Raw genomic sequence first — 20,674 nt, 5'->3', positions numbered from 1 at the left:
GACACTTATCTGTGATGAAGTCCAGAGGCAAACCAAGAGGAATATATTTCATACTGCACTACTGAAAGCCTTAGTTGGCTGGCATATTGGGGATGAGTATGATGTTGGAAAAAGCTAGCAGGAGATGGAGGTTAAGGCAAGGCCAGTAACATTCACACACCTCTGCCATTACAGCTCTTCTGCTTTTTGCATGTGGATGTTGAAACTGCAGGCAAAAAAAAAAAGCTCCACACACAATCCTGGAATAGACTGCCTCATTTTACGTTACGCCGACGCACGAGATGATACACATGACACACATCAACATGTGACCTCAGCTGACACCAAGAATGACACACACATCATTGCATTTGCTGTGTTTCATCTGTGCTGTCACGCCGGTTCAACGGTCTTCTGGGTAATCGGACCCAGGCAGTCATCCATCATCAGCCTCCACAGGAAATGTTTTATGCAAAGAATAGATACCAGAAAATGCAATTCCACACACTGTAAAAAAACAACCAGACAGAGCGATAATTCACAGTCTCAGTGTACTCGTCATTCTAACAGCACAACCACACAAACAGAGCAACAAAAGGCAATCCAGAAACGTCACCTTATTCACTTTTGTTAATGAATCCCATGACAGCTCTTTATGATATTGTTGTATTTGTCCACATTGAATAAGGAGGTCCTGTAAGTCAGGCTCTGACAGGTGTGAGTCCTTGGCCTCCGTGTATATCCACTTAGTGTCAATCCCAGCGCTCACCTTGGAGCTGTTGACAGCTTCCTGCTGCTGAGAAAATGTCATGGTGTGGACAGCCATGAGAGTCACATCCCATCCTGTGCTTGTCATGGCTGAATTAAAGCACGCTGGTGCAATGAGTTGGTGTTTATGAAGGCATCTCATTGCCGCTGGACGCCTCTGTGGGGCCCCTCTGCCTGCCTGTACGGCGGGTCTTGACAGGATTCTCCCTCGAGCATCAGTGGGCGGCTGTTCTTGTCTCTGTCTTTAACACAAGTCTGGTTGTCACTGTGAATGAAAATAAATGACAATGCTCACCATAAAACCAAACACATAAATCTTTTTGATGCCAGTGACTACATTTAACAGCATATATTACAACATTTTGGGTGAACATAAACAGAAATACAGATAATTGTTTGATTTTTACTTTTATATGTCATTCTAATAAGAGTGATGAAACAAGGCATAAACATTTAAATGTTTCTTGTGTGTGTGTGTGTGTGTGGGGGGGGGGGGGGGGGGGGGGGGGTTAGTTCTACAAATGAACAAAAAAAACACAAACCCCACACAAAAAGTTCCCTCAATCACTCAAACCTTTGCATCAAAGGCAGAAAAAAATCCTCAGAGACTGAAGAATTTTTCCTGAGGTTTGAAGTCCTTAAATTAAAGTACATATAATCTCTTATTCACAAAACAAACAAAATCTTTCATGCTGTGTGGCAGCTCTTTTATTCTAGCTGACAGTTTCTACTTAACATGAGTCTTCAGCTAGAGAAACCCTCTGTTAATCACAGCAAATATCAATACCTTTCTTGACAGTCTTTTGTCATTGTGCTGTCTTCATAGATTTTTAGCATCGTCTCGGTGCGGTCATCGAGGTGCTCTTTGGGCCCTTGAAACCTGCGAGACACATTTTAAGAGATGATTACCAAAAAAAATCACACACAAACACAACATAACTCTAGCCACAGCCTTTCCTAATAAGCCTGTTTGTTTCTTTAAAAAAAAATAGGTCACAAATGTTTTGCATGTAGTGGGGATAAAGATACACGTCTACATTCACTGTGAATAAATGTCAAGGTTTTGCATTAGTATGTGTGTCCAATACTTTATATTTTAGGAGATCGTGCTCTCTGTCTTTATGTAATCACTGAATCATTGCACCCAGACATTTCTTGCATAAATTTGTGGATGAAAGACTTTTATGGACATTGTGTTACTTTCACTCTTTATAATTTACTTACTTTCTGAAAGCTGATTATTTTTGGTGGAGCTTTCGTGTTTGAGTAACGAGGTTGTATCGTGTTGTATTTCAAAATAAAAACTTTATAGTTGGGGGCTGTTTTTTGTGGCAGATTGATCCAAACTTTGTTAACTATCAGTGAGAGCTGCCTCTGTGTTGCCAGACATTGTAGTCATCCACTTTCTTAATACAACACCTGGGCTCAAGTCTCTCTTTCACTTTAGCAATGGACAGGATGTAGGGGCTGATCTGTCTAGCGATGGTGGTGAGGTAAGAGTTCTCCTGCTTCAGCTGCATCAGGTCCTGAAGCTGGGCTGCAGTCAGTAAACAAAGTTAATTAGACCTATTAAAAAAAGATTCTTTAAATTTGAATTTTTGTTGTCATTATTGGGGACAAACCTTCATAGATCTCCTGCTCATTCGTGACCCTCTGAAAAGTCTCATCCCACATCTGCAAAGAAAAGGTGCAAAGTAAGCTGATTCTCACAGAGCAAAATGTTGCAGGAACTGCAGTTGGTTCACTCAAGGGATACATTGGCATTTGCAGTTTTCTTTTTTCTTCTGTTTGCATTCCCTGTAGTCTACATTTATGACAAATGGGTGAAAACTAGCTTGTTAATATGTAATATTTAGCTAGAGGTACCAATCAAGCACACATGTTGATAGGTTTTAATCAGAAGTGCCAGAACATACTAAATGTCAGGTATCACTCGGCGCACCTCTTCAAACATGACTCTCATAGTTTCTACTGTGGAGTACTGGGCAGCTATCTGACTGTCAATGTGTAGCGATCTGTCCAGGATCTCCCCCATTTTATCTGTGTTGATGATGGAGTGGTGCTTGGTCAAATCTCTGTGCAGCTCCTGGACCTGGTCCTTCAGATTCTGCATCTCTGTCTGCAGAGACTATAAACACACAGACATGCACATATATAGGGCAACCTGTAAGAACTTTCCTTCAAAATGATGGGTGTACAGATGCCTGTGAAGTGCAGCTGAGCATGAAAAACTTGCTGCTCACTACACAAGTTGAAAATGATCTCCTGGTGGAATTTATGCTGCTGTGTTTCACTGCTTTACTTTGTGGGCTCCTCGTGTACTGTTGCGTATCTCAGTATCTCAGTGCATCCAAATTCAGGTGATTTATAAAGTAAATATAAAACGGTAAAATATTTCATTTATCTTTATAACTAATATACCCTATTTTCTACTGATTACAAAAGCCTACTAAAAACAACAAATCATCTTTTTTATATTTAAGTAGCTGTAAGATGATGGTTCTCTTGTAACCATCATCTTAAGAAAAGAAGCACCTTTAAACCTCTTACTCCTTGGTGTAAGTATAATTAATTGTGCAAACTAAAATATTTTTGGACCTAAGGATTGGGTAATTACCACAAATCCTGAAGGTGAATCCACAATATCACAGGTCACACATATCAGCTCACCCTGTAGGCGTTCTCATAATTGCGGCAGTGCTCGGTGAAGGGTGTTTCCCTGCCCTCGGCCAAAAGAACCTTAGTGCAGATGTTGCGGTGAGAGGTGGGCCTTCGCCCAAACGCCGAGCCCAGGGGCATCTCACTGAGCGACGGGGAGCGACAAGACACAGTGAGAGGGGACTGGAGCCTGAAGAGACAGGACAAAATATATTACCACAATATCTTATATTAAAAACAAAATTCTATTCTTAACAGTCAAATTAGTTAATAAGTCAAAACCTATAATATGTTTACATAATTTATTATAGATTTTGTGTGTTTTGGTGAAATAATTAAATCAAAAACTGTGCCAGAAAGTCAAGAGAGTCTGGAACCTTTACAAAATTTACTACATGCAAATATAGTCCATTTTTGGTTCTATTTCTCTTTCATTCTTATTTTGTGTTATAACTTTATCATGCTACACATTTTTAAAGCATATTCAAAATGTATAAGTTAGACTAATTTATAAAGTCTCCTCTTTGCTTCTTCTTCCTTGGTACTTTGTAAGCCGTGCCGATTGTAACTCAAAGTTTTAAACATGTAACCTCATCAGTCACTTAGATTTATTATTGTAAGGTCTACCTTCCAATATAAAGCACCTTGAGGTGACTGTTGTTGTGATTTGGCACTGTATAAATAAAACTGAATTGGATTTAGAAAGTATGAAAGTACAGATATGTAAGCTACCAAAATCAAGTATCCACTATATCTCACTAATGTCTTTGGTGACAAACATACATTTTTACATTTTCTTTCCATAAAATACTGCAAAATTTGGACAAAGCAGACCATCTGCTGCTGTTCATATTAAAAACTAACCACAGAAAAAAAGACAGACAGCGACAGTAAATCCGCAGAGGAACTGTTTAGAAGTTGTCACTATCATGAGTGCGGTCATGAGTAAATCAACATAACTGCTGTCACTCAAAAGAGTAGCGCCTTATTGTCATCACTTCTCTGAAAGTATAAAGGTATGCAAGCACAGCATGTGGTAGCGCAACTAAACCTGCTTTTATCTGGGTCCTGGTAGGACCATAATTTTGGCTTCATGCCTAAAACAGCATAAACAACCAGAAAGGCGTTTTGTGGTGGGTGAGGTGTGAATGGATTACTCTCACGTTCCCATCTCCAAAAATCCAGGCTGTGTCTCAACACAGCTGATTAAAGACTTTGACAGTACTAAAGCAGCAGCATTCTTTGCATGAAAGAACTTACATGTACGACTTCACTGAGCTTCTGTTCTGTGAAATTATGATAAAAATAGGGCCAGCCAGCTGGCTGTCCACCAATCCCTGCTTGCATTGCATCCTGCATTAGAAGCATTCAGACACAACAGCACATTCAGCTGAGTAACAGGCTACACCATGTGGGTGTTATTTTGAACTACCATATGGTAAAGAAAAGCTAATTTATTCCTCTGTTTCTGAATTGAGGTACAAAGTGAAGTTCGAAGACTGATCAGTCAAGCACCTTGTGTAACCGCTGCCATCCTACAGTGCCACAGGCTTCAATGGAAATGTACCCACGAGTGCTAAAGCCAGGCTCTGATTCATAAACAAATTTAGTCAAATCTACACAGCAGTGGTGACTTAAAGATAACTCCAAAAGTTAAATAAATATTCTGGGCTTACAATGCAAGTTAAGGTATATGTTATATACTCAAAAAGAAAAGAAATTACCTGCAACCTGGTGGCCTCTTACTCCTGCCTCTTTGTCCAGAGCTGATGCAACAGCAAACTTGTCTGAAACATGTATTTCTCTGTCTGCTCTACACGTTATCCTCTGAACATCCAGCCCCTGTCCTCCCAGTAGTGACGCCAGTTAAAGACTTCGCCCGTGCTAAAACAGTGACATCAACGGTCTGGAACAAAACGGTCGGGCGGCCCCTGCGTGCCAACTTACAGATGAATCCGAGAGAGTTCTGTGAAACCGGGATAAAAATAGTGCCAGGCGGCCGACTGACCACCAATCCCTACCTACTTTGCATCTTGCATTGGCAGGGCGTTAACTAAATTGCAAAGGAGAGTTGTCAGTATGTTGGCATTAGTGGGTGGGCTTAAGGACCTGTGAACAGTTGCGAGACACTGATGTGGAAAGAAAATGATCAGGGGAGTTTGTGTATGTGGATAATGACATAAAGCAAAACAAGAGAGGACTGAACTCTTCGTATTTTTATGGGTAGCGGCATGTGTCATTGTAATGTAATTACAATGTATAATTAATTTTATTTCATATTTTACTATTGAGAAGCACTTTGGTGTACCTCTGGTCTATAAATGTGCTATATAAATAAAGTATCGATTGATTGATGTGTCATATTTACTGTTGACTTAATATGATTACAGCTTGAGGAAAAAAAGAGAAAAAAAACACTGTGCAGGAACTGTGAGCACGTGCAACCACTCATGCATCCTTCTCCTGAATGTTATCTGGCCACGGCACAACCAGACCTTTTTAATACAGGACGAAGGACCTCCTGTCCAGCCTCCACACGACAAGGTGAGTTACATAAATATATCAGCGTACAGAGCTTACAGACAGATGAAATAACTGCCATAGTGGCAGTCAGCACGGCGCCTCCTTTTGTCTCACTGCAGTCCATGTGCACTTGCAAAACATTTGGGGATTTTGAGTTTGGATGCTTCACAAGTGTGAAATTTTCTGCCCAGACTTTTGTTTACTTGGAAGAATACAAAAGATGCCGTGGAAATATTCAGTTGGTGAAAGAACAATGTAAAAATAAAACTCACAGGAAGGGATCAGTTAGTGATTACATTTAAAGTGGTTCTAAGCCAAATGATCTTACCGTATTGCAGCACTTGTGGAACCAGTGACAGAAGGAGGGCAGCGTGGTCCTATCTGCAGCAGAGGCTCTAGACAGCGAGCAAACTCACTTCTGTACTCTGTGTTGATCTAATGGAGAGCAGAGATAATGTCACTCAGCCTTATTCGGGTTAAAAAAAAGAAATAAATAGCACAAAGTACAAAGAAATATCAAACAAAGTACTTTAAGATTATACAACTTATTTGAAAATGCATCTGTGGATAATACAATCATAACACCCATGTCCCCATCATAGATTTTTTTTATATGAGATATATTTGTTAGCATGTATCTGTTGCTTTAAATATTACGATTACAGATATAGAGACACAAATGGCAGAAACACTGCAGATATATTTTCTCGTAGACACACCTCCTGCTGTCTGCTTTGCTGATTGGATTTAAGAGATTAAAAATTATGTGAATCTTCACCAAACCAGGAAATGTCTTTTGAGTTCATGAATCTACATACTGAAGCTCTCCAGTTGCTTTAAGATGATTAAATGCCTCACCCAAGAAGTGTTACATATTTCTTTTTGCTTTCCTAGATTATAATCTATCTGTTTAACCAAGTGGCTTTTAATAATAAGTTTTAATAGCTCTTCCTGTATGAGTGATGTTTATTGCTGTCTGCAGCATTTATGTTATGTATTTCCACATATAACACAAAAACATCTTAGCCTTGCTTGCTGGAGTGTACTTACTTAGTCCTTTGCTATGTTTAGTGTGCCGATGCAAAATTCTGGGTAATTTGTTAGCCCATGTTTTGTTCTGATTCATTTATCGTGTGTCCTCTGTGCTTCTGTCGTTTTGCCAGCTATTTCTCTTCCTTATTTAATCTGTTGCATTAAGCTATCAGAGATCCACAGACAAACTGTGTTGTGTCGCTTACTAATAAACAAATATAGTGCACGTTAAAAGGCCAAAAACATTATATAAAAGAAAAAGTAGTTCTGACTAAAAAAGAATAACAACTAAAGGCTCCAGTGGATCGCTTTCTCGGTGTAACCTTTTCTATGTCTGAATGAATGCTGTTCCTACTTACTTTGCTGCTCTGCACTGGTTTCAGTCGATGAGGGAGCTTCACAATCCTCTTCAGCCTCTCCATGAGTTGCTGTGTACGCAAGAACATCCAGGTGTGATTCAGTGACCTGTTTAACCTCCCCAAGACACTGTGGACCTCATCTATTTAAAAGCCTATTCAGTGCAGCTAATACTGCAACTTTTCTCTTGCCAAGAAAACTTCCCCAGAAAGAGCAGAGCCCTTTGTGTACGCAGCAGACAGGACAGTCTCCTGTTATTAATCCATGCTTCTTCTTCCATACTCACTCATTCTTTTGTACTCACTCATTTCTTTTACTTTTGTACATCTTATACTGAAGGGCTGTTTTCCTTTATTGCAAAAAATACTAAAATACTTTCAAAATTATGGACATGGATCACAGCTTCTGTTCACCCAGTTTTTGCTATACTTACATAGCCCATATCCAAAAACTCAAACTTGTTAGCCGAGCTGAGGAAGGCTGAACAGGTGACAAGGTGGACCTTTAAGGATGAAAAGTTAAAGATTAGAGTAAAAAAAAAAACAGATGCAAGAAGAAGAAATTTGCAAATGTATACAGATCTATATAATACAAATCTACTGAAATAACCTATTAGCTGTTTTGTTTTTTACTGTTGCTTTCATTGGCTGCTTGATTTGTTTTTGAAACATAAACTGTTTTGTTAAGTTAAAAAAAAGAAGGTGTAATGGGATGAAATTCTAACCCAGAATGTTTAAAAAGAGAAACCCAGAGCCTTAACAGTCGAAGAATTTTCCCAGTTCAGATACAGTTAAACACGAGTAGTTCCTTGTTGTAAAAAATAGTGATGTATTGTTTACTTTATAATCTTTATCGTTTGCTATCAGCTGTTTTCACCGTACTGTTTTTATTTCTTTATTACTGTTTTCCTTTAGTTTTGTGATGTAATTTTCCATAAACAGATTCTATTTTGTTGGCTTTCACAATGTGTGACACGACGTCAGCTTTTACAGCTTTTACCTGAGTTTTTGCACCACAAATTGGAGTGCTGCTGTATTTAGCATTTTAACCACTAAATGTATTATGAAGATGAAATAATAAATAATAATCATCACAACCTTTCTGAATTAATGATTTTAAACATTGTATTACACTATAAAAGTTTACATTACATTTATGTCAATATTTTTGTGCAGATACAGCCTTGATAGTATTAAACTGTATTTATAAAGGAAGGTTTTTGTTGTTGTTTTCTTTACAAGGTTTCTTGTATTTAATTTGTTAGATTGTATCCAATGCCTTTAAAATGTGACAAGTGTTAATATGTGACCAGGTGGGAGTGATACTCGTCACACAATTGCCACAGCCCAGTGCATGATGGGATTGACACTGAATGGGCATCTTGTGTATCCACTCAGAAACCTGCAACTTTGATAAAATCTCAGCATTTGATTCATTTGTAACCACAGCTCAACACTGGCTAATTGAATATGTCTCAGTTAAATCAAAACAGATCATAATAAGTTGATTTATTATTAGAATTATATGCAGACAGATTTTTATACTTTATTCACTGCATTATTGCAGTACAATCAGGTAATTCAAGTACTTTTTGCTCATATTTTGCGTTTTTACTCATTCTTTTACTAGTTCTCTTAATTGCGTATTTTTATGTTGTTCTGTGTGTACTCTTAATTTATTAAGGATCCGAGTATTTTCTTTCAAGGTCTGATAGTTGTGGAGAAACAGAAACATTTGTCTACTTTACAGCACTTAACCTGGAGGGTAGGTAGGAGTGCAGTAAGGTGTGACAGTTGCTCCTTCAGTGCTTTCTCCTTCTCTTCATGTTGGCTGCAAACACACAAATGCACAAATATGTAAGACTACACCTTCACATTCACGCTTGCCACAATACACAGAGGAATCAGCTCAGGAGATGCAACCGCAAACAACATACTCCATATTTCCAGGAGCTAATCTATCTGTCTTCTCTTGTAACAAACACACAAGCACAGATGCCGGCTCAGATACACAAAGCCTGACATAAATAGCCTTTAACGCCCTTCCGGGAAGGCAGCCGCTGGCTGGCTTCCAGGCAAGAGGGAGACAGAAAGAGATGGAGGACACCGGCCACAAAAAATCTCATTAAAGATCCCCACAGAGTGCAACTTCATACACTCACCCACTCAAATACATAAAATTGTTCCCATTCAATCATGCACACGTACACATGGAGTGCTTGGAGAGGCGAGCAAAAGTGCTTGCAATGTTTTCCAGACAAAATAAAAACCTGGATAAACACAAATTTAAGTTTGCGAGTTTATCATCAGTTGGTGATAAGCCATTAGTCTTTCATAAATTTTACCTGACGTGCAGTTAATTGAACCAACGTACTAATTAGCTGCAACAGTGGCATTTAATCAAAGTTTACTGATTCTAATATAAATCTATTTGTAATTATTTTCGTGGCATAGAGTCAATGTTAAATAGTTTGAGAAACAAAAGTTCTGCACAAGCAAGCAGCTAAAAAGTAAATAGCAAAGTGGGAAAGAAAAGATAATATTCTCAAGACGGTGTATTATATATTTTCACTTGACCCATCAGTCGTCGTAAATATGTTCTGTTTTAATGCAAAATGTAGAAAATCTACAGACAGCTTCTAGGCTTTCCCGGAGCAGTTGCTTTTGTTGATATTATAGACTTCAGTAAGTCTGTGATTTACATATCATTTATTTGTTTTCCAACACTTTTCAGTTAGCCTTATTTTCATTGAATGGATGCAGACACACATATAATCTTACTGAAGTGGTTTAAATTCAGCTCCATGCTTTGATGAAAATCCAAGAAAAGGTGTTCGGTGCGGACAGAGATTATTCCAGAGCAAACAGGGCACTGCTATTTATCACCCTGTGCACAATGCAGCATGATACAATGGAAAAGGGTACCAAGTCATACAGTGACAGTGGATAATGGCATTCAGCCTCGTAAATATTATGACACAAACTGTGTGGAACAATGTAAGAAAGCTAACTCTTTATAAATGTGGTTTTTACCTTTGAGCTGCTTTTAACAGGATCTTCTTCCTCTCTTCTAGTTTTTCCTGTCAGATCAGAAAAGAGAAAACAGACTCTTTTATCCACCGTAAAATAGCCTTGAGGTCTCTAACATTAATTTTCAACATGTAAAATCCACAGTGTGCTTTCTGTTCTGTTTGATTGTGCATTTTGCAAATAAAATTCACTCTTCTCTCACAATTAGGTTAACAGAGACATCCAGTGGCCAAGCAGTGCTAATGGTGCCAGAATGTGCCATGTGTTATTTCTGTGAAGAAGATGATTAAGGCAGATGGTTAAATCTAAGCAAACTATCTGACAGCCATTCAGTTAGTCCAGATTAGTCCACTTCTCTGCAACTAATTTAATCTAAGCAGACCTGACACATTAAATCCTGGTAACCCAATGGATCATGTGAACATAATAAAAAACATTTGGTGTTAGAGATGATCTCTGCATTCACTTTAAACCCAAAAATATTTCTATAGACAGAAGTTTAGAGACAGTTGGATCTTTTTCCAGTAAACAATTTTAAGATTCAAAGAAGAGAACAGGGCAATAACCCTTTTTCTAAAGCTAAGGGATCATTTTAACATCTTTACACCTCACCACACCTGTCATCACAGCGCCTGTTGTGGTTACAGTGTTTAAACATTCTGATGCATCATCATCAGAGCTAGACTCAAACACTGTCAACACATTCAAACAAATATTTGTGTACGCAGTTTTCTTTTCCTACAGTTGGCTGGGGAGGATAAACAACAGCACCTGAATAAAATTGGATCAATATGTGACCTGCAAACTGTTGAACAGACTGCAGATTGCGTTCTCTTCTTCCTCCACGTTCAGACACACTTCTCCTAGCATAGCTCTCAGCAGAAGGATCGCCTCTCCAGTTGAAGTTTGCAGTTCCTTTACCACCTACAGAGGGAAAAGAGCGCTTGGTGACAATCGTGAGCTTTTTAACAACTTAATGAATGGGAATCATCTTTTATTTCAGGGAATGCAAGATCGTTCAATCGATTGTAGCACTTGATTGTACAGATATACTTAATAAAGTCCTTGAGATTTGGACTGGTTTAGTGTAGCTGTTTTTTTTATTGCCCAGTTCCAGGTAACACACAAAACACAACAACCGCCCTTATTTCTGAAATATGTCCCCAAGCACCTTCAAGCCAGAGGACATGGTTTCTCAGCCAGGCTGGGGATCGGACCTGAGGCAAGAGGAGTTTGGAGTTAAAGTATCTTCAGGTTTTGTTAATATGTGAAGGAAGAATAGAGCAGCAGACTGATAAGACCTCTACTCACAGTAGAGCCTGTGCACCTCCTGATCCAATGGTAGTTTTGATATCTGACTAGGATCTTATGAACCAGAACATAAGAGATGATGTCTCTCAGATGCCTTGATGAAAACATCTCTTTACAGTCTTAGTTATGATGGTGGAGGCGTGTTACAGGGAAGATAGAGGTCTGAGGAACTATGCTTGAAGTGCTTGTCCTGTAATCTGGACCAGGATAAGTGGCAAAAAATGGATGGACATACTGGAAATACTTTATTACTTGAAAATGTCACATATATGACTGGACAGTTCTATAGACTTTGGGCATGCAAGCTTTTCTTGGTAAGCCCAAAAAATGGGCAGTCAAATAGAAGCACAAATTAAAATGTTATTTTAACGAGCTAAACAAATTTTGGGAGCACCTGCACCGCATCTCACATTATTATCAACACTTCATAGTACCTGAATTATTCATAATGCTTTTTTTTTTTTTTTTGCCTTGAGTGTCATGAATATGTAGATGAACAAACAGGACTCTCTCACCAGCACAGCTTGGTCCAACATCTCACACCCCTGCATGTAAGCAGTTTCAATATCAATGCAGTGACTCCGACTCTCCCTGGGGAAAAACAAAAACACACCTGAATTAGCATGGAGAAGAGAAGAGAAGAGAAGAGAAGAGAAGAGAAGAGAAGAGAAGAGAAGAGAAGAGAAGAGAAGAGAAGAGAAGAGAAGAGAAGAGAAGAGAAGAGAAGAGAAGAGAAGAGAAGAGAAGTTCTGACAATCATAAATTTTATGCAGCGGGTTCACTCACACTTGCATGTCCCTGAAGCATTTGATGCAAAGCATAGACTTATTCTCTGTAGAGAATAGGATGTAAGGTTCCTCGTGGAGAGCTGTGGAGACACAGACGCCTTTTAACTTCAGCTCACAGGAGTGCCAGAGTTAAAGTACTGCTATTCTGTTATTCTAGTGGGCCGTATGTAACAAGTAAGGTTCATAATACAGACACAGGTTGCTGATTAAATTTAAAGACCACACTCATACTGACTGGGGTGTTAACACCACTCATTTTTATGCTGCGTTTAAAAATTACCCACCACTGCGTGTGAGAGTATGATTAACATGTAGCCAGGAAAATTCAGCCACAGCGCTGGAATAACTACAGTTCTTATGAACATGTTTCTACACAGGTGTAATTGAGCCTCGTAGGTGAGTAATTCTTCTGGAGTAAATTACAGGTGGCACTCACAGCATTTCCTGTGTTTGGCTTTGGTGCGTTTGGCCAAGGACACAATCTCATGGTGGGAAAACATTCTGGCCTTGTGTGTCAGCTCCCTGCAGGTGGCGCACAATGGCTGGCTGCAAGTGTTACAGTAGTACATCACCCCTGTGTCCTGTATAAATAAGAATATTTAAGAATGTTTTAAAAGATTTATGAATATGTTTTATATTAAAATTTTCACTGTTGTACTCAGTGGTCATTTAGACTTTAATTTAGAGAACATATATTATAGGAAGAATGTGAGCAGCATTAAAATTGCATATGAAACATCCAAAAATTAAAACTGAAAAGCTGAAGTGAAAAATTTTGAAGTTCTACAAACACTCCTGCAGAAATTAAGAATTCAGCCCCTTTAAAAGCTGCATCCCTGTTAGCCTTTGGTTTCTCCTATGCACTTATAAAGCCCAAGTAATAGGTTGCCTGTTTCCTAATATGTGGCTATGAAATAAGCATGCCATTAAAAGGGACTGTTTTGGATCCTGGTAAAGCTGGCTGGGTTAAGCATGTGAACCGTATGTTTTAAGGCTATTTACTCCTGGGTTCAAGTGAGCTTTGAGGCCATTTACTGCATGCCTTTCTCCTGGCTTTCCTGTCATAATAAAGACTAAAGAATTGGAAGCCTTTAAGAGAATGCAGGTAATTTTCTGGTTATCCATGGGCTCATTTAACATGAATTAATGTTGGTCTGTTAGATCAGTACCTTTTTGTTGCTTTCCTGGTCACAATTGGCACACTGCACCGCCTCCTCAGCATCTGCATTGTTGTCAACAAGAAACTTCAGAAGACGGTCCTCTGGTGGGAGGCTATTATTCCCTTTTACTATAGATGGGTATCTGTGGCAAAGACAAACAGCTTAAAAAAAATATGTTAAGAGGAATCATGAAAGTTATCTACAAACAGTATTTTGTGAATTTTCAAGTTCACTCCTGCTGGGAATCACTAAAACAATAACGACACAGTAATATGCAGCTCATCCACTCATAACATATAGGGCATTCTAAAAAAAAATGCAATAAAAAAGGGGCTGACTGTCAGTCTAATTTGCTTTTCTAAACTACACCAGACAGATTCATCAGTTTGCAAATCGTGACAGTGTTTTTACAGGAGGCTGTGATTCAACACATAGTAATTTAAAATCTGTATAACATGCAAAAGATCCATTCCATTTTGCACAAAATCTGCTAAATCAAAAATGTGGAGCTACCAACTGTGGTGACCCCTTGTGAATAATGGAGCATCTAAAAGTAGCTTTTAATGTGATGCAGCAGAGAGTAAACACACCCCTGTCACAGTGTTTTCTAAAACACTGGGGGGGAAGGGGCGTTAGTGCTTTTTTCAAAGGCCTAACATTTTCTCATATCTTATATCTCATATCTATCTTTCTTCATAGATAGATAGATAGATAGATAGATAGATAGATAGATAGATAGATAGATAGATAGATAGATAGATAGATAGATAGATAGATAGATAGATAGATAGATAGATAGATAGATAGATATTTCCAGTGATCTGCAAAAATATAACAAAATCACACATAATATAAGACCGAAATATTTTTTTAAAAAAGAAAGAAAGAAAATTGCAAAACGAGCTTGTCTCCATGAAGAAGAATAAAAACCTTTCAAATATTTTGGTGCAGTATTGCAGCAAGCCTGAGGGGGCAGCACTGGAGACCTAAACACTGCCGCTGTCACCGGCGAAGAAGAGAAAGCGGAAGCCTGTCAAATAAACGTGCGCTGTAGCGGAGGTTTGGTGGTGTGTTATCTGGAAATTTCTAGCAAGAGCTATCTCTGTAGGGAAAACGACAGCGTGTGTAACCTTTTCGACAAAGCGACGTTATAGTCAGCGTTAAACATGTCTGTTATTTCAGAGGAACATGTTCGAGGTGGCAGCGTTTTCAAGGATATTAGCGCAGACGACGACGACTGGCAGCCCACTGAGATTGAGAGCCTGTGTATGAACTGCTACAAGAACGGTACAACACGTTTGCTTCTGACCAAAATCCCTTTCTTTAAAGAAATAATTCTGAGCTCCTTCAGCTGCGCCAACTGTGGCTGGACAAACACTGAAATCCAGTCTGCGGGTCGGATTCAAGAGCAAGGCGTGTGTTACACGCTTAAAGTCAAAACAAAAGAGGACCTAAACCGGGAGGTTGTAAAAGCAGACAGCGCGACCACAAGGATCCCCGAGCTGGATTTTGAAATCCCTGCCTTCACTCAGAAGGGCTCTCTGTCTACCATTGAGGGTCTTTTAGACAGAGCAGTCGCAGGATTGGAGCAAGACCAGGTTGTGAGGCGAGCCACACATCCTGAGGTGGCTGTGAAGATAGAAGAATTCATCCAGAAGCTCAGGAAGCTAAAAGAGGTTGAAAATGAGTTCACCCTGGTGATTGAGGATCCATCTGGGAACAGTTTTGTGGAAAATCCTGTAGCACCGCAAAAAGATGAGGCTCTCACAGTAGCCTTCTTCAAGCGGACAGTCCAGCAGGATATACAGCTGGGAATAAAGGCAGATGATGACCTGGATGAGGAACCAGCTGGCAACGACCTGGAGACGATGAGAAATGAAGTTCTGACATTCAACACTAACTGTCCCGAGTGCAACGCACCAGCCTCAACCAACATGAAACTGGTCCAGATCCCCCACTTCAAGGAGGTAATCATCATGGCCACTAACTGTGACAGCTGTGGCCATCGGACCAATGAGGTGAAATCAGGTGGAGCGACAGAGGCGCTTGGCACCAAGATCACCCTGCACATCACCGATCCTTCAGACATGACCCGAGATTTGCTGAAGTCAGAGACGTGCGCCGTCATCATTCCAGAGCTGGAATTCGAGCTGGGAATGGCAGCCCTGGGTGGGAAGTTCACAACTCTTGAGGGCCTGCTGAAAGACATCAAAGACCTGACTGTCTCCAAAAACCCCTTCATCTGTGGGGACAGCAGCACTGCAGATCGGATACAGAAGCTGCGTGAGTTTGGAGAGAAAATAGACAAGATCATTGTAGGAGAACTCGATGTCCATGTCATCCTTGATGACCCTGCAGGGAACAGCTATTTACAGAATGTCTACGCTCCGGAGCCAGATCCCGAGATGACTGTTGAGAAGTACGCCCGCTCGTTTCAACAGAATGAAGAGCTGGGACTGAATGACATGAAGACTGAGAATTATGAAGAGAAAAATAATGTGCCAGCAGTACCTGGAGGGACTGAATGAGTTTATCTGTGCTAATTAATGTCCAAAAGAAATCCCAGTATAATTAAGTTGCTCCATATTTTCGGCCACTTTGACTCATTTTAAGTTAAAACACTGGGTGAATACTCCCTTTCATTGGTATGTTGATCAATGAGAAGAATTCCAAGTTTTCTAAATGTACTTTAAAAATAAAAGGCATATAATAAGTTGTATAATAACACATTAAAATGCTGTTGTTAATTGTACATCCTTGATGACTTAGTGCATTCTTGTGAAATCCCTGAAGATGGCACTGCATTTACTCAGATTAAAGTGATGTTTTCCTTTTAGTGGGCCACTTTCTGTGTGACAAATGTATTTATTTTGACACCTGTAAGTGTGCCAAATACTGGTATTTAATTGGCAGTTTGGCTCTGCTCTTTGATTTGGCAGATTTGACTCTGAAAGCTGAATTTTACTTTTTGTCATTGCCTTGAGTCTGAAATACAAATTCTCACTTCACTCATTTTTTGGTAGTGTTCTCAATTTATTGTACCTTGAACACAACATTTTAAACTTATTTGTTTAGAGATTATCAATATTTATTTTTTTACAGCGTAAAATATCCTATTAGCCCAGTATTAACTGACATGGAAGAAACTGCAGCAAATTTCTAATTTCAAAGGTTGAATTGGAGTGTTTATGTTTGATTAAGAAATCAATTTGAACTGAAGAGCGATTAGTTGTCTATAAACCAATTAAATTACCTTACATCTAATTAATACTGAATAAAATCACTACCTTGATAAGAAAGTGTCTTATTTTCATACACCTTTTTAAGCCTAGTTGTAGACCTCAAAACTTGTTTCACTGATTTTTTTTTTTTAATTGTTTAAATAAAGTGTTTTTAGAACCCTCTAACCCAGTTTCCTACACGTGATTCAACCCAGTCCCGTTTTTAAAGAAATAAATACAGGACTGGGTTGAATCACGTGTAGGAAACTGGGTTAGAGGGTTATAAAAACACTGTACATGCAGATTGAAACCCAAGTGCTGTACGACCACATGTAACCAGTTTTTGTTATATTACCACATCTGCACAGGCCCGTTTGACTTAAATATTGTTCTTCTTGCCTCCACTATGAACATTTTATCTAGTTTTCATAGCAACCGGGATCCATTGTGTTCTACTAATAGAGTTGTGAGTTCCTAGATTATGTGGTTCTTGAGTGAGCAGCTGTTAGCTGATGGAAATAGCTGCCAGACAGTGGGCCCCTGTATCCTGAGCTCAGACAGCAGAGCAGAGTGGCTTTGTGCCCACTGTGTTATTAGTGTAAAAAAACAGATCCAATATGTAAAAACATATGTGTTGGTATTACTTTGACTTTTACTGTTGACTATATAATCTGATGCACCTCATGACAGTTAAACTAGCTCTGAGGAAGTTAGATGCGGGGTTCCACAGTCATTAATTTTTCAAGAGAATTGTATTTTAAGAAATTCACCTACCTCATTGGCAGTGTAATATGGGTATGTGTAAAGAATCAATATAAATTCAGATATAAACCCAGAGGAATTTGATATACAATGTTTTGGTTTTTTAAAGCAGTTCCGGGTTTGAAACTACAAGAAAGTAGAAAGCATCTCAGAATAATTAAAATACTCTCAAATTCATCACCACTATATCTGATTCAGATAAGACAAAGTCGTATGCGTTCTGACACAGTAGAATAAGACTGATACTGTGCATCAGAGGACCTTTTCTATGGACCCATGCTTTGATGAGGGAAAGTTAACACTGCAGATCTGAAGGTGACTGTGAACCACGGGTCATTCCTTAATAAGATATTAAATGGACTGCTATCATGTGACTTCTTTTGATTGTCCTAAGCTGTTAGCACTGCTGCCAAATACCAGTATGCTTTGTTTGCTTTGTGACATGGCTTCATGGAAGTTGCAGCCCCTTTGCGTATTGGGGCCAAGGGCTAAATAAGAGACTGGGTTGACCCTGCAGCTGCTCCAGCCACTCAGTTCTGCCCTACCCACACCGGGCCAGCAGTGGGTCATAGCAGCGCCCTAAAAAACAAAACAGTGAGACTTGATGTTCTTCTTCAGTCTCCTGCACAATTTACATGGAACCAATCCTGTTGAGCAGCGCTGCCCAAGATGTGTTTTCAAGAAGTAAAGTTATATTTTATTATAAGAATCCAGCTTTTATCATATTTTGACAGTTTTACTCAACTTTCTAATACAAAATATAAGTAATGTTGCTGTAAATTGTGTAAGGTTGTAATTCAAAATGACAGTGTCTTAAGCCACCAAAACCACAAGTCATTCACTTTGGTGTGATGTGGAGGCTCAGGTCTCCTAAGCACATACTAAAACAGCATGTTTGACTTATACTTTCATAGTCTAATTTGACCATGACGAACTTAAAAGTGCCCTCTCTTACCCACAGAGGGGGCAGCTGAGGCGATTGTCAATAGTCCGACCTCTCAAGCAGCGGGCACAAAAGATGTGGTAGCAGTCCAATAAACATGGGGACTGGTACTGCTCATGGCACAGGTGACACATCAAGGGGTGAACATTAGCACAATCCACTTTACACAGACTGCCCAAGTTGTTGAAGATTCCTCCTGCCATCTGGGAACAGAGTACACGAATAACAACAATCCTTTAGTTTGTTCTTGGAACAGCCTTTTTTTAAGACTACAAAATCACATTACTTTAAAAAGCTTTCGATAGTGCTGTGATACTGAATTACACCCCAGAGACCAGGCCAAGAGTGATAATGCAACACTTTGATCATGAATAATTAAACAAGGACAACATTTATCGCTTACCTTGTCAGACAAGTAATACCAGCCTGTAAATTCGGTGACTATGCACAATCCACAGATCATAAATATATAACATAAAAATAGGATGTCATCACTAACATTATATCCACTATCAAACTAAACTTACTGTAAATGTAGTAGGCCGGTCTGTGGAAAGCACAGAGTGGCTCTGTCTTACCTTTTAGTGGTGCTATCAGCTACCCACAGCAGGAATGACAGCAATGCAGAAACTCTTCAATAGTAGGGCGATGGGCTCTGTCTGCCAGGCAGCTGACAGCACACACACACCTCATGCCAGCCCCCACGTGTTGCCAAAGTGCAAAAGGGAAATTTAATATTGCCATCCCACACAGACTGTAACAACAGTTGTCCTATTTCTAATGTCCTCCTGCTCAATCCCACGTGTTCATCTGGAATATGTACATATATTTATACAACCTACTCATTCACATGTAATCTGTAGACTCAAGTAAAGTGCATTATTCCAAGGCCACATGTTTATATGTGTAGGTAGGTAGGTAGGTAGGTAGGTAGGTAGGTAGGTAGATATATATATATATATATATATTGGAAGAATGGGCCAAAAACAGACCTGAGCAATGCTTGCAACTAGTTTCTCCATACAGGTAGTAGGTATTAAATACATTTCAGTAAGCATGTTCAGTACTTTTCCCTGTGTCATTTCTCATTATTACACATGACTTAATTTATAGACATCTATGTTTTGATTTTTTTGATTTTTTTTTGCATGTGTGGATTGGATGGATTGTTACTGACATCTGGCAAGAATTTCATCCCAATAGCACCTTTAGAAATATGTGTGGCATGTTCAATACTTACTTTACCCACTGTATATAGTCTAAAAATAACTGTTTAGACATGAGAATAGTGCACATTGGGGCTAATCTTATTTTTTTACATCCTCCATATATATATATATATATATATGTTGTGTTTTTAAATAATGTTTGCATGTGTAGGTATGTTTATGTATATGTATACACATATACATCAGTCTGTTTATCTGTGCTTTTAATTTTACACAGCATCTGAGGGAGTATAGCTATAATTTCATTATCCTTCCATAATGACAGTGAAATACTAGGAAAAACTGTAATATATTGTAATGCCATCTAACAAAATTACTTTTTTCCTCAAGTGGACCATATTCTGTGTAACAAATTTATCTATTTTGACACCTAGAAGCATGTCATCATCCAAATACTGTTATCTTAACTGAGTTTGGCTCTGCTCTTTGATTTGGCAGCCAAATCAAATGAATCTTGAAGTTTGTGGTTGCCTTCAAACACAAATACAAATTCTCAGTTCTATCAAGAGTTTGTTTGGTTTTGTTTTTTTGTTTTGTTTTTTTGTTTTTAGTAATACTGTTAGTTTATTGCACTGTACCTTGAATACAGTCTTAAACTTTTTTGTTGCCAAAATATTATTATTGTTATTATTTTTATTTTTTTTCTTTTGCAGTGAAATATATCCTATAAATAACTTGTTTTATTGGTTCAAAATGTAACGTATGTACACACACACACACACATACACATGTCAGTCTGTCTTTTATATAGATTTTATGAACCATATGACAGAGTATAATGACAAAAACACATAAAAAATTGTAATATGTAATCACAATAATTGTAATGTCTTCTAGCACCTTTGAAGGTATATTGATAACCTGCATAACACTATTACAATATTATTACTATTTATAATGTAATAATAATAATG

The 20,674-nt window shown here is 38.7% G+C and overlaps 2 protein-coding genes across 5 annotated transcripts; one reads left to right on the top strand and one right to left on the bottom strand.

Moving 5' to 3' along the window:
- Window positions 1-344: 344 nt before the first annotated feature.
- rnf207a (ring finger protein 207a) lies at window positions 345-19,581 on the bottom strand. Of its 4 annotated transcripts, none has more exons than XM_026167160.1 (18): window positions 19,110-19,581; window positions 18,544-18,734; window positions 13,615-13,747; window positions 12,882-13,026; window positions 12,444-12,525; window positions 12,173-12,248; window positions 11,145-11,270; window positions 10,350-10,396; window positions 9,075-9,147; window positions 7,751-7,819; window positions 7,320-7,388; window positions 6,257-6,363; window positions 3,418-3,595; window positions 2,690-2,875; window positions 2,370-2,421; window positions 2,167-2,284; window positions 1,535-1,627; window positions 345-1,012 (listed from the first exon to the last, which is right to left on the bottom strand). In XM_026167160.1, the coding sequence occupies exons 2-18, from the start codon at window positions 18,732-18,734 to the stop codon at window positions 886-888; spliced, it is 1,872 nt and encodes a 623-aa protein (XP_026022945.1). In that variant the 5' UTR covers window positions 19,110-19,581; the 3' UTR covers window positions 345-885. The 4 variants fall into 4 exon arrangements, with proteins under 4 accessions (XP_026022945.1, XP_026022944.1, XP_026022946.1 ...); XM_026167159.1 differs by lacking the exon at window positions 19,110-19,581 and adding an exon at window positions 18,935-19,094; XM_026167161.1 differs by lacking the exon at window positions 19,110-19,581 and adding an exon at window positions 19,059-19,077.
- Window positions 14,592-16,617, top strand: zpr1 (ZPR1 zinc finger). Its single transcript, XM_026167163.1, has one exon. It carries the CDS (start codon window positions 14,772-14,774, stop codon window positions 16,131-16,133), a length of 1,362 nt encoding a protein of 453 aa, XP_026022948.1. The 5' UTR covers window positions 14,592-14,771; the 3' UTR covers window positions 16,134-16,617.
- Window positions 19,582-20,674: the final 1,093 nt, after the last annotated feature.

Source organism: Astatotilapia calliptera, chromosome 5 (genome assembly GCF_900246225.1).
Source record: "Astatotilapia calliptera chromosome 5, fAstCal1.2, whole genome shotgun sequence".
NCBI classification, from domain to species: domain Eukaryota; kingdom Metazoa; phylum Chordata; class Actinopteri; order Cichliformes; family Cichlidae; genus Astatotilapia; species Astatotilapia calliptera.
Note: the sequence above shows the minus strand (reverse complement) of the source record. Positions and strands in the feature narration are given on the sequence as shown.

Coding starts and splice junctions, on each gene's coding strand:
- rnf207a (XM_026167162.1), bottom strand. CDS start 18,734: ATGGCAGGAGGAATCTTCAACAACTTGGGCAGTCTGTGTAAAGTGGAT. Junction 7,820..9,074: donor CACTCCTACCTACCCTCCAG/GTTAAGTGCTGT, acceptor TCATCCTTAAAG/GTCCACCTTGTCACCTGTTC. Junction 2,285..2,369: donor TGAGCAGGAGATCTATGAAG/GTTTGTCCCCAA, acceptor TACTGACTGCAG/CCCAGCTTCAGGACCTGATG.
- zpr1 (XM_026167163.1), top strand. CDS start 14,772: ATGTCTGTTATTTCAGAGGAACATGTTCGAGGTGGCAGCGTTTTCAAG.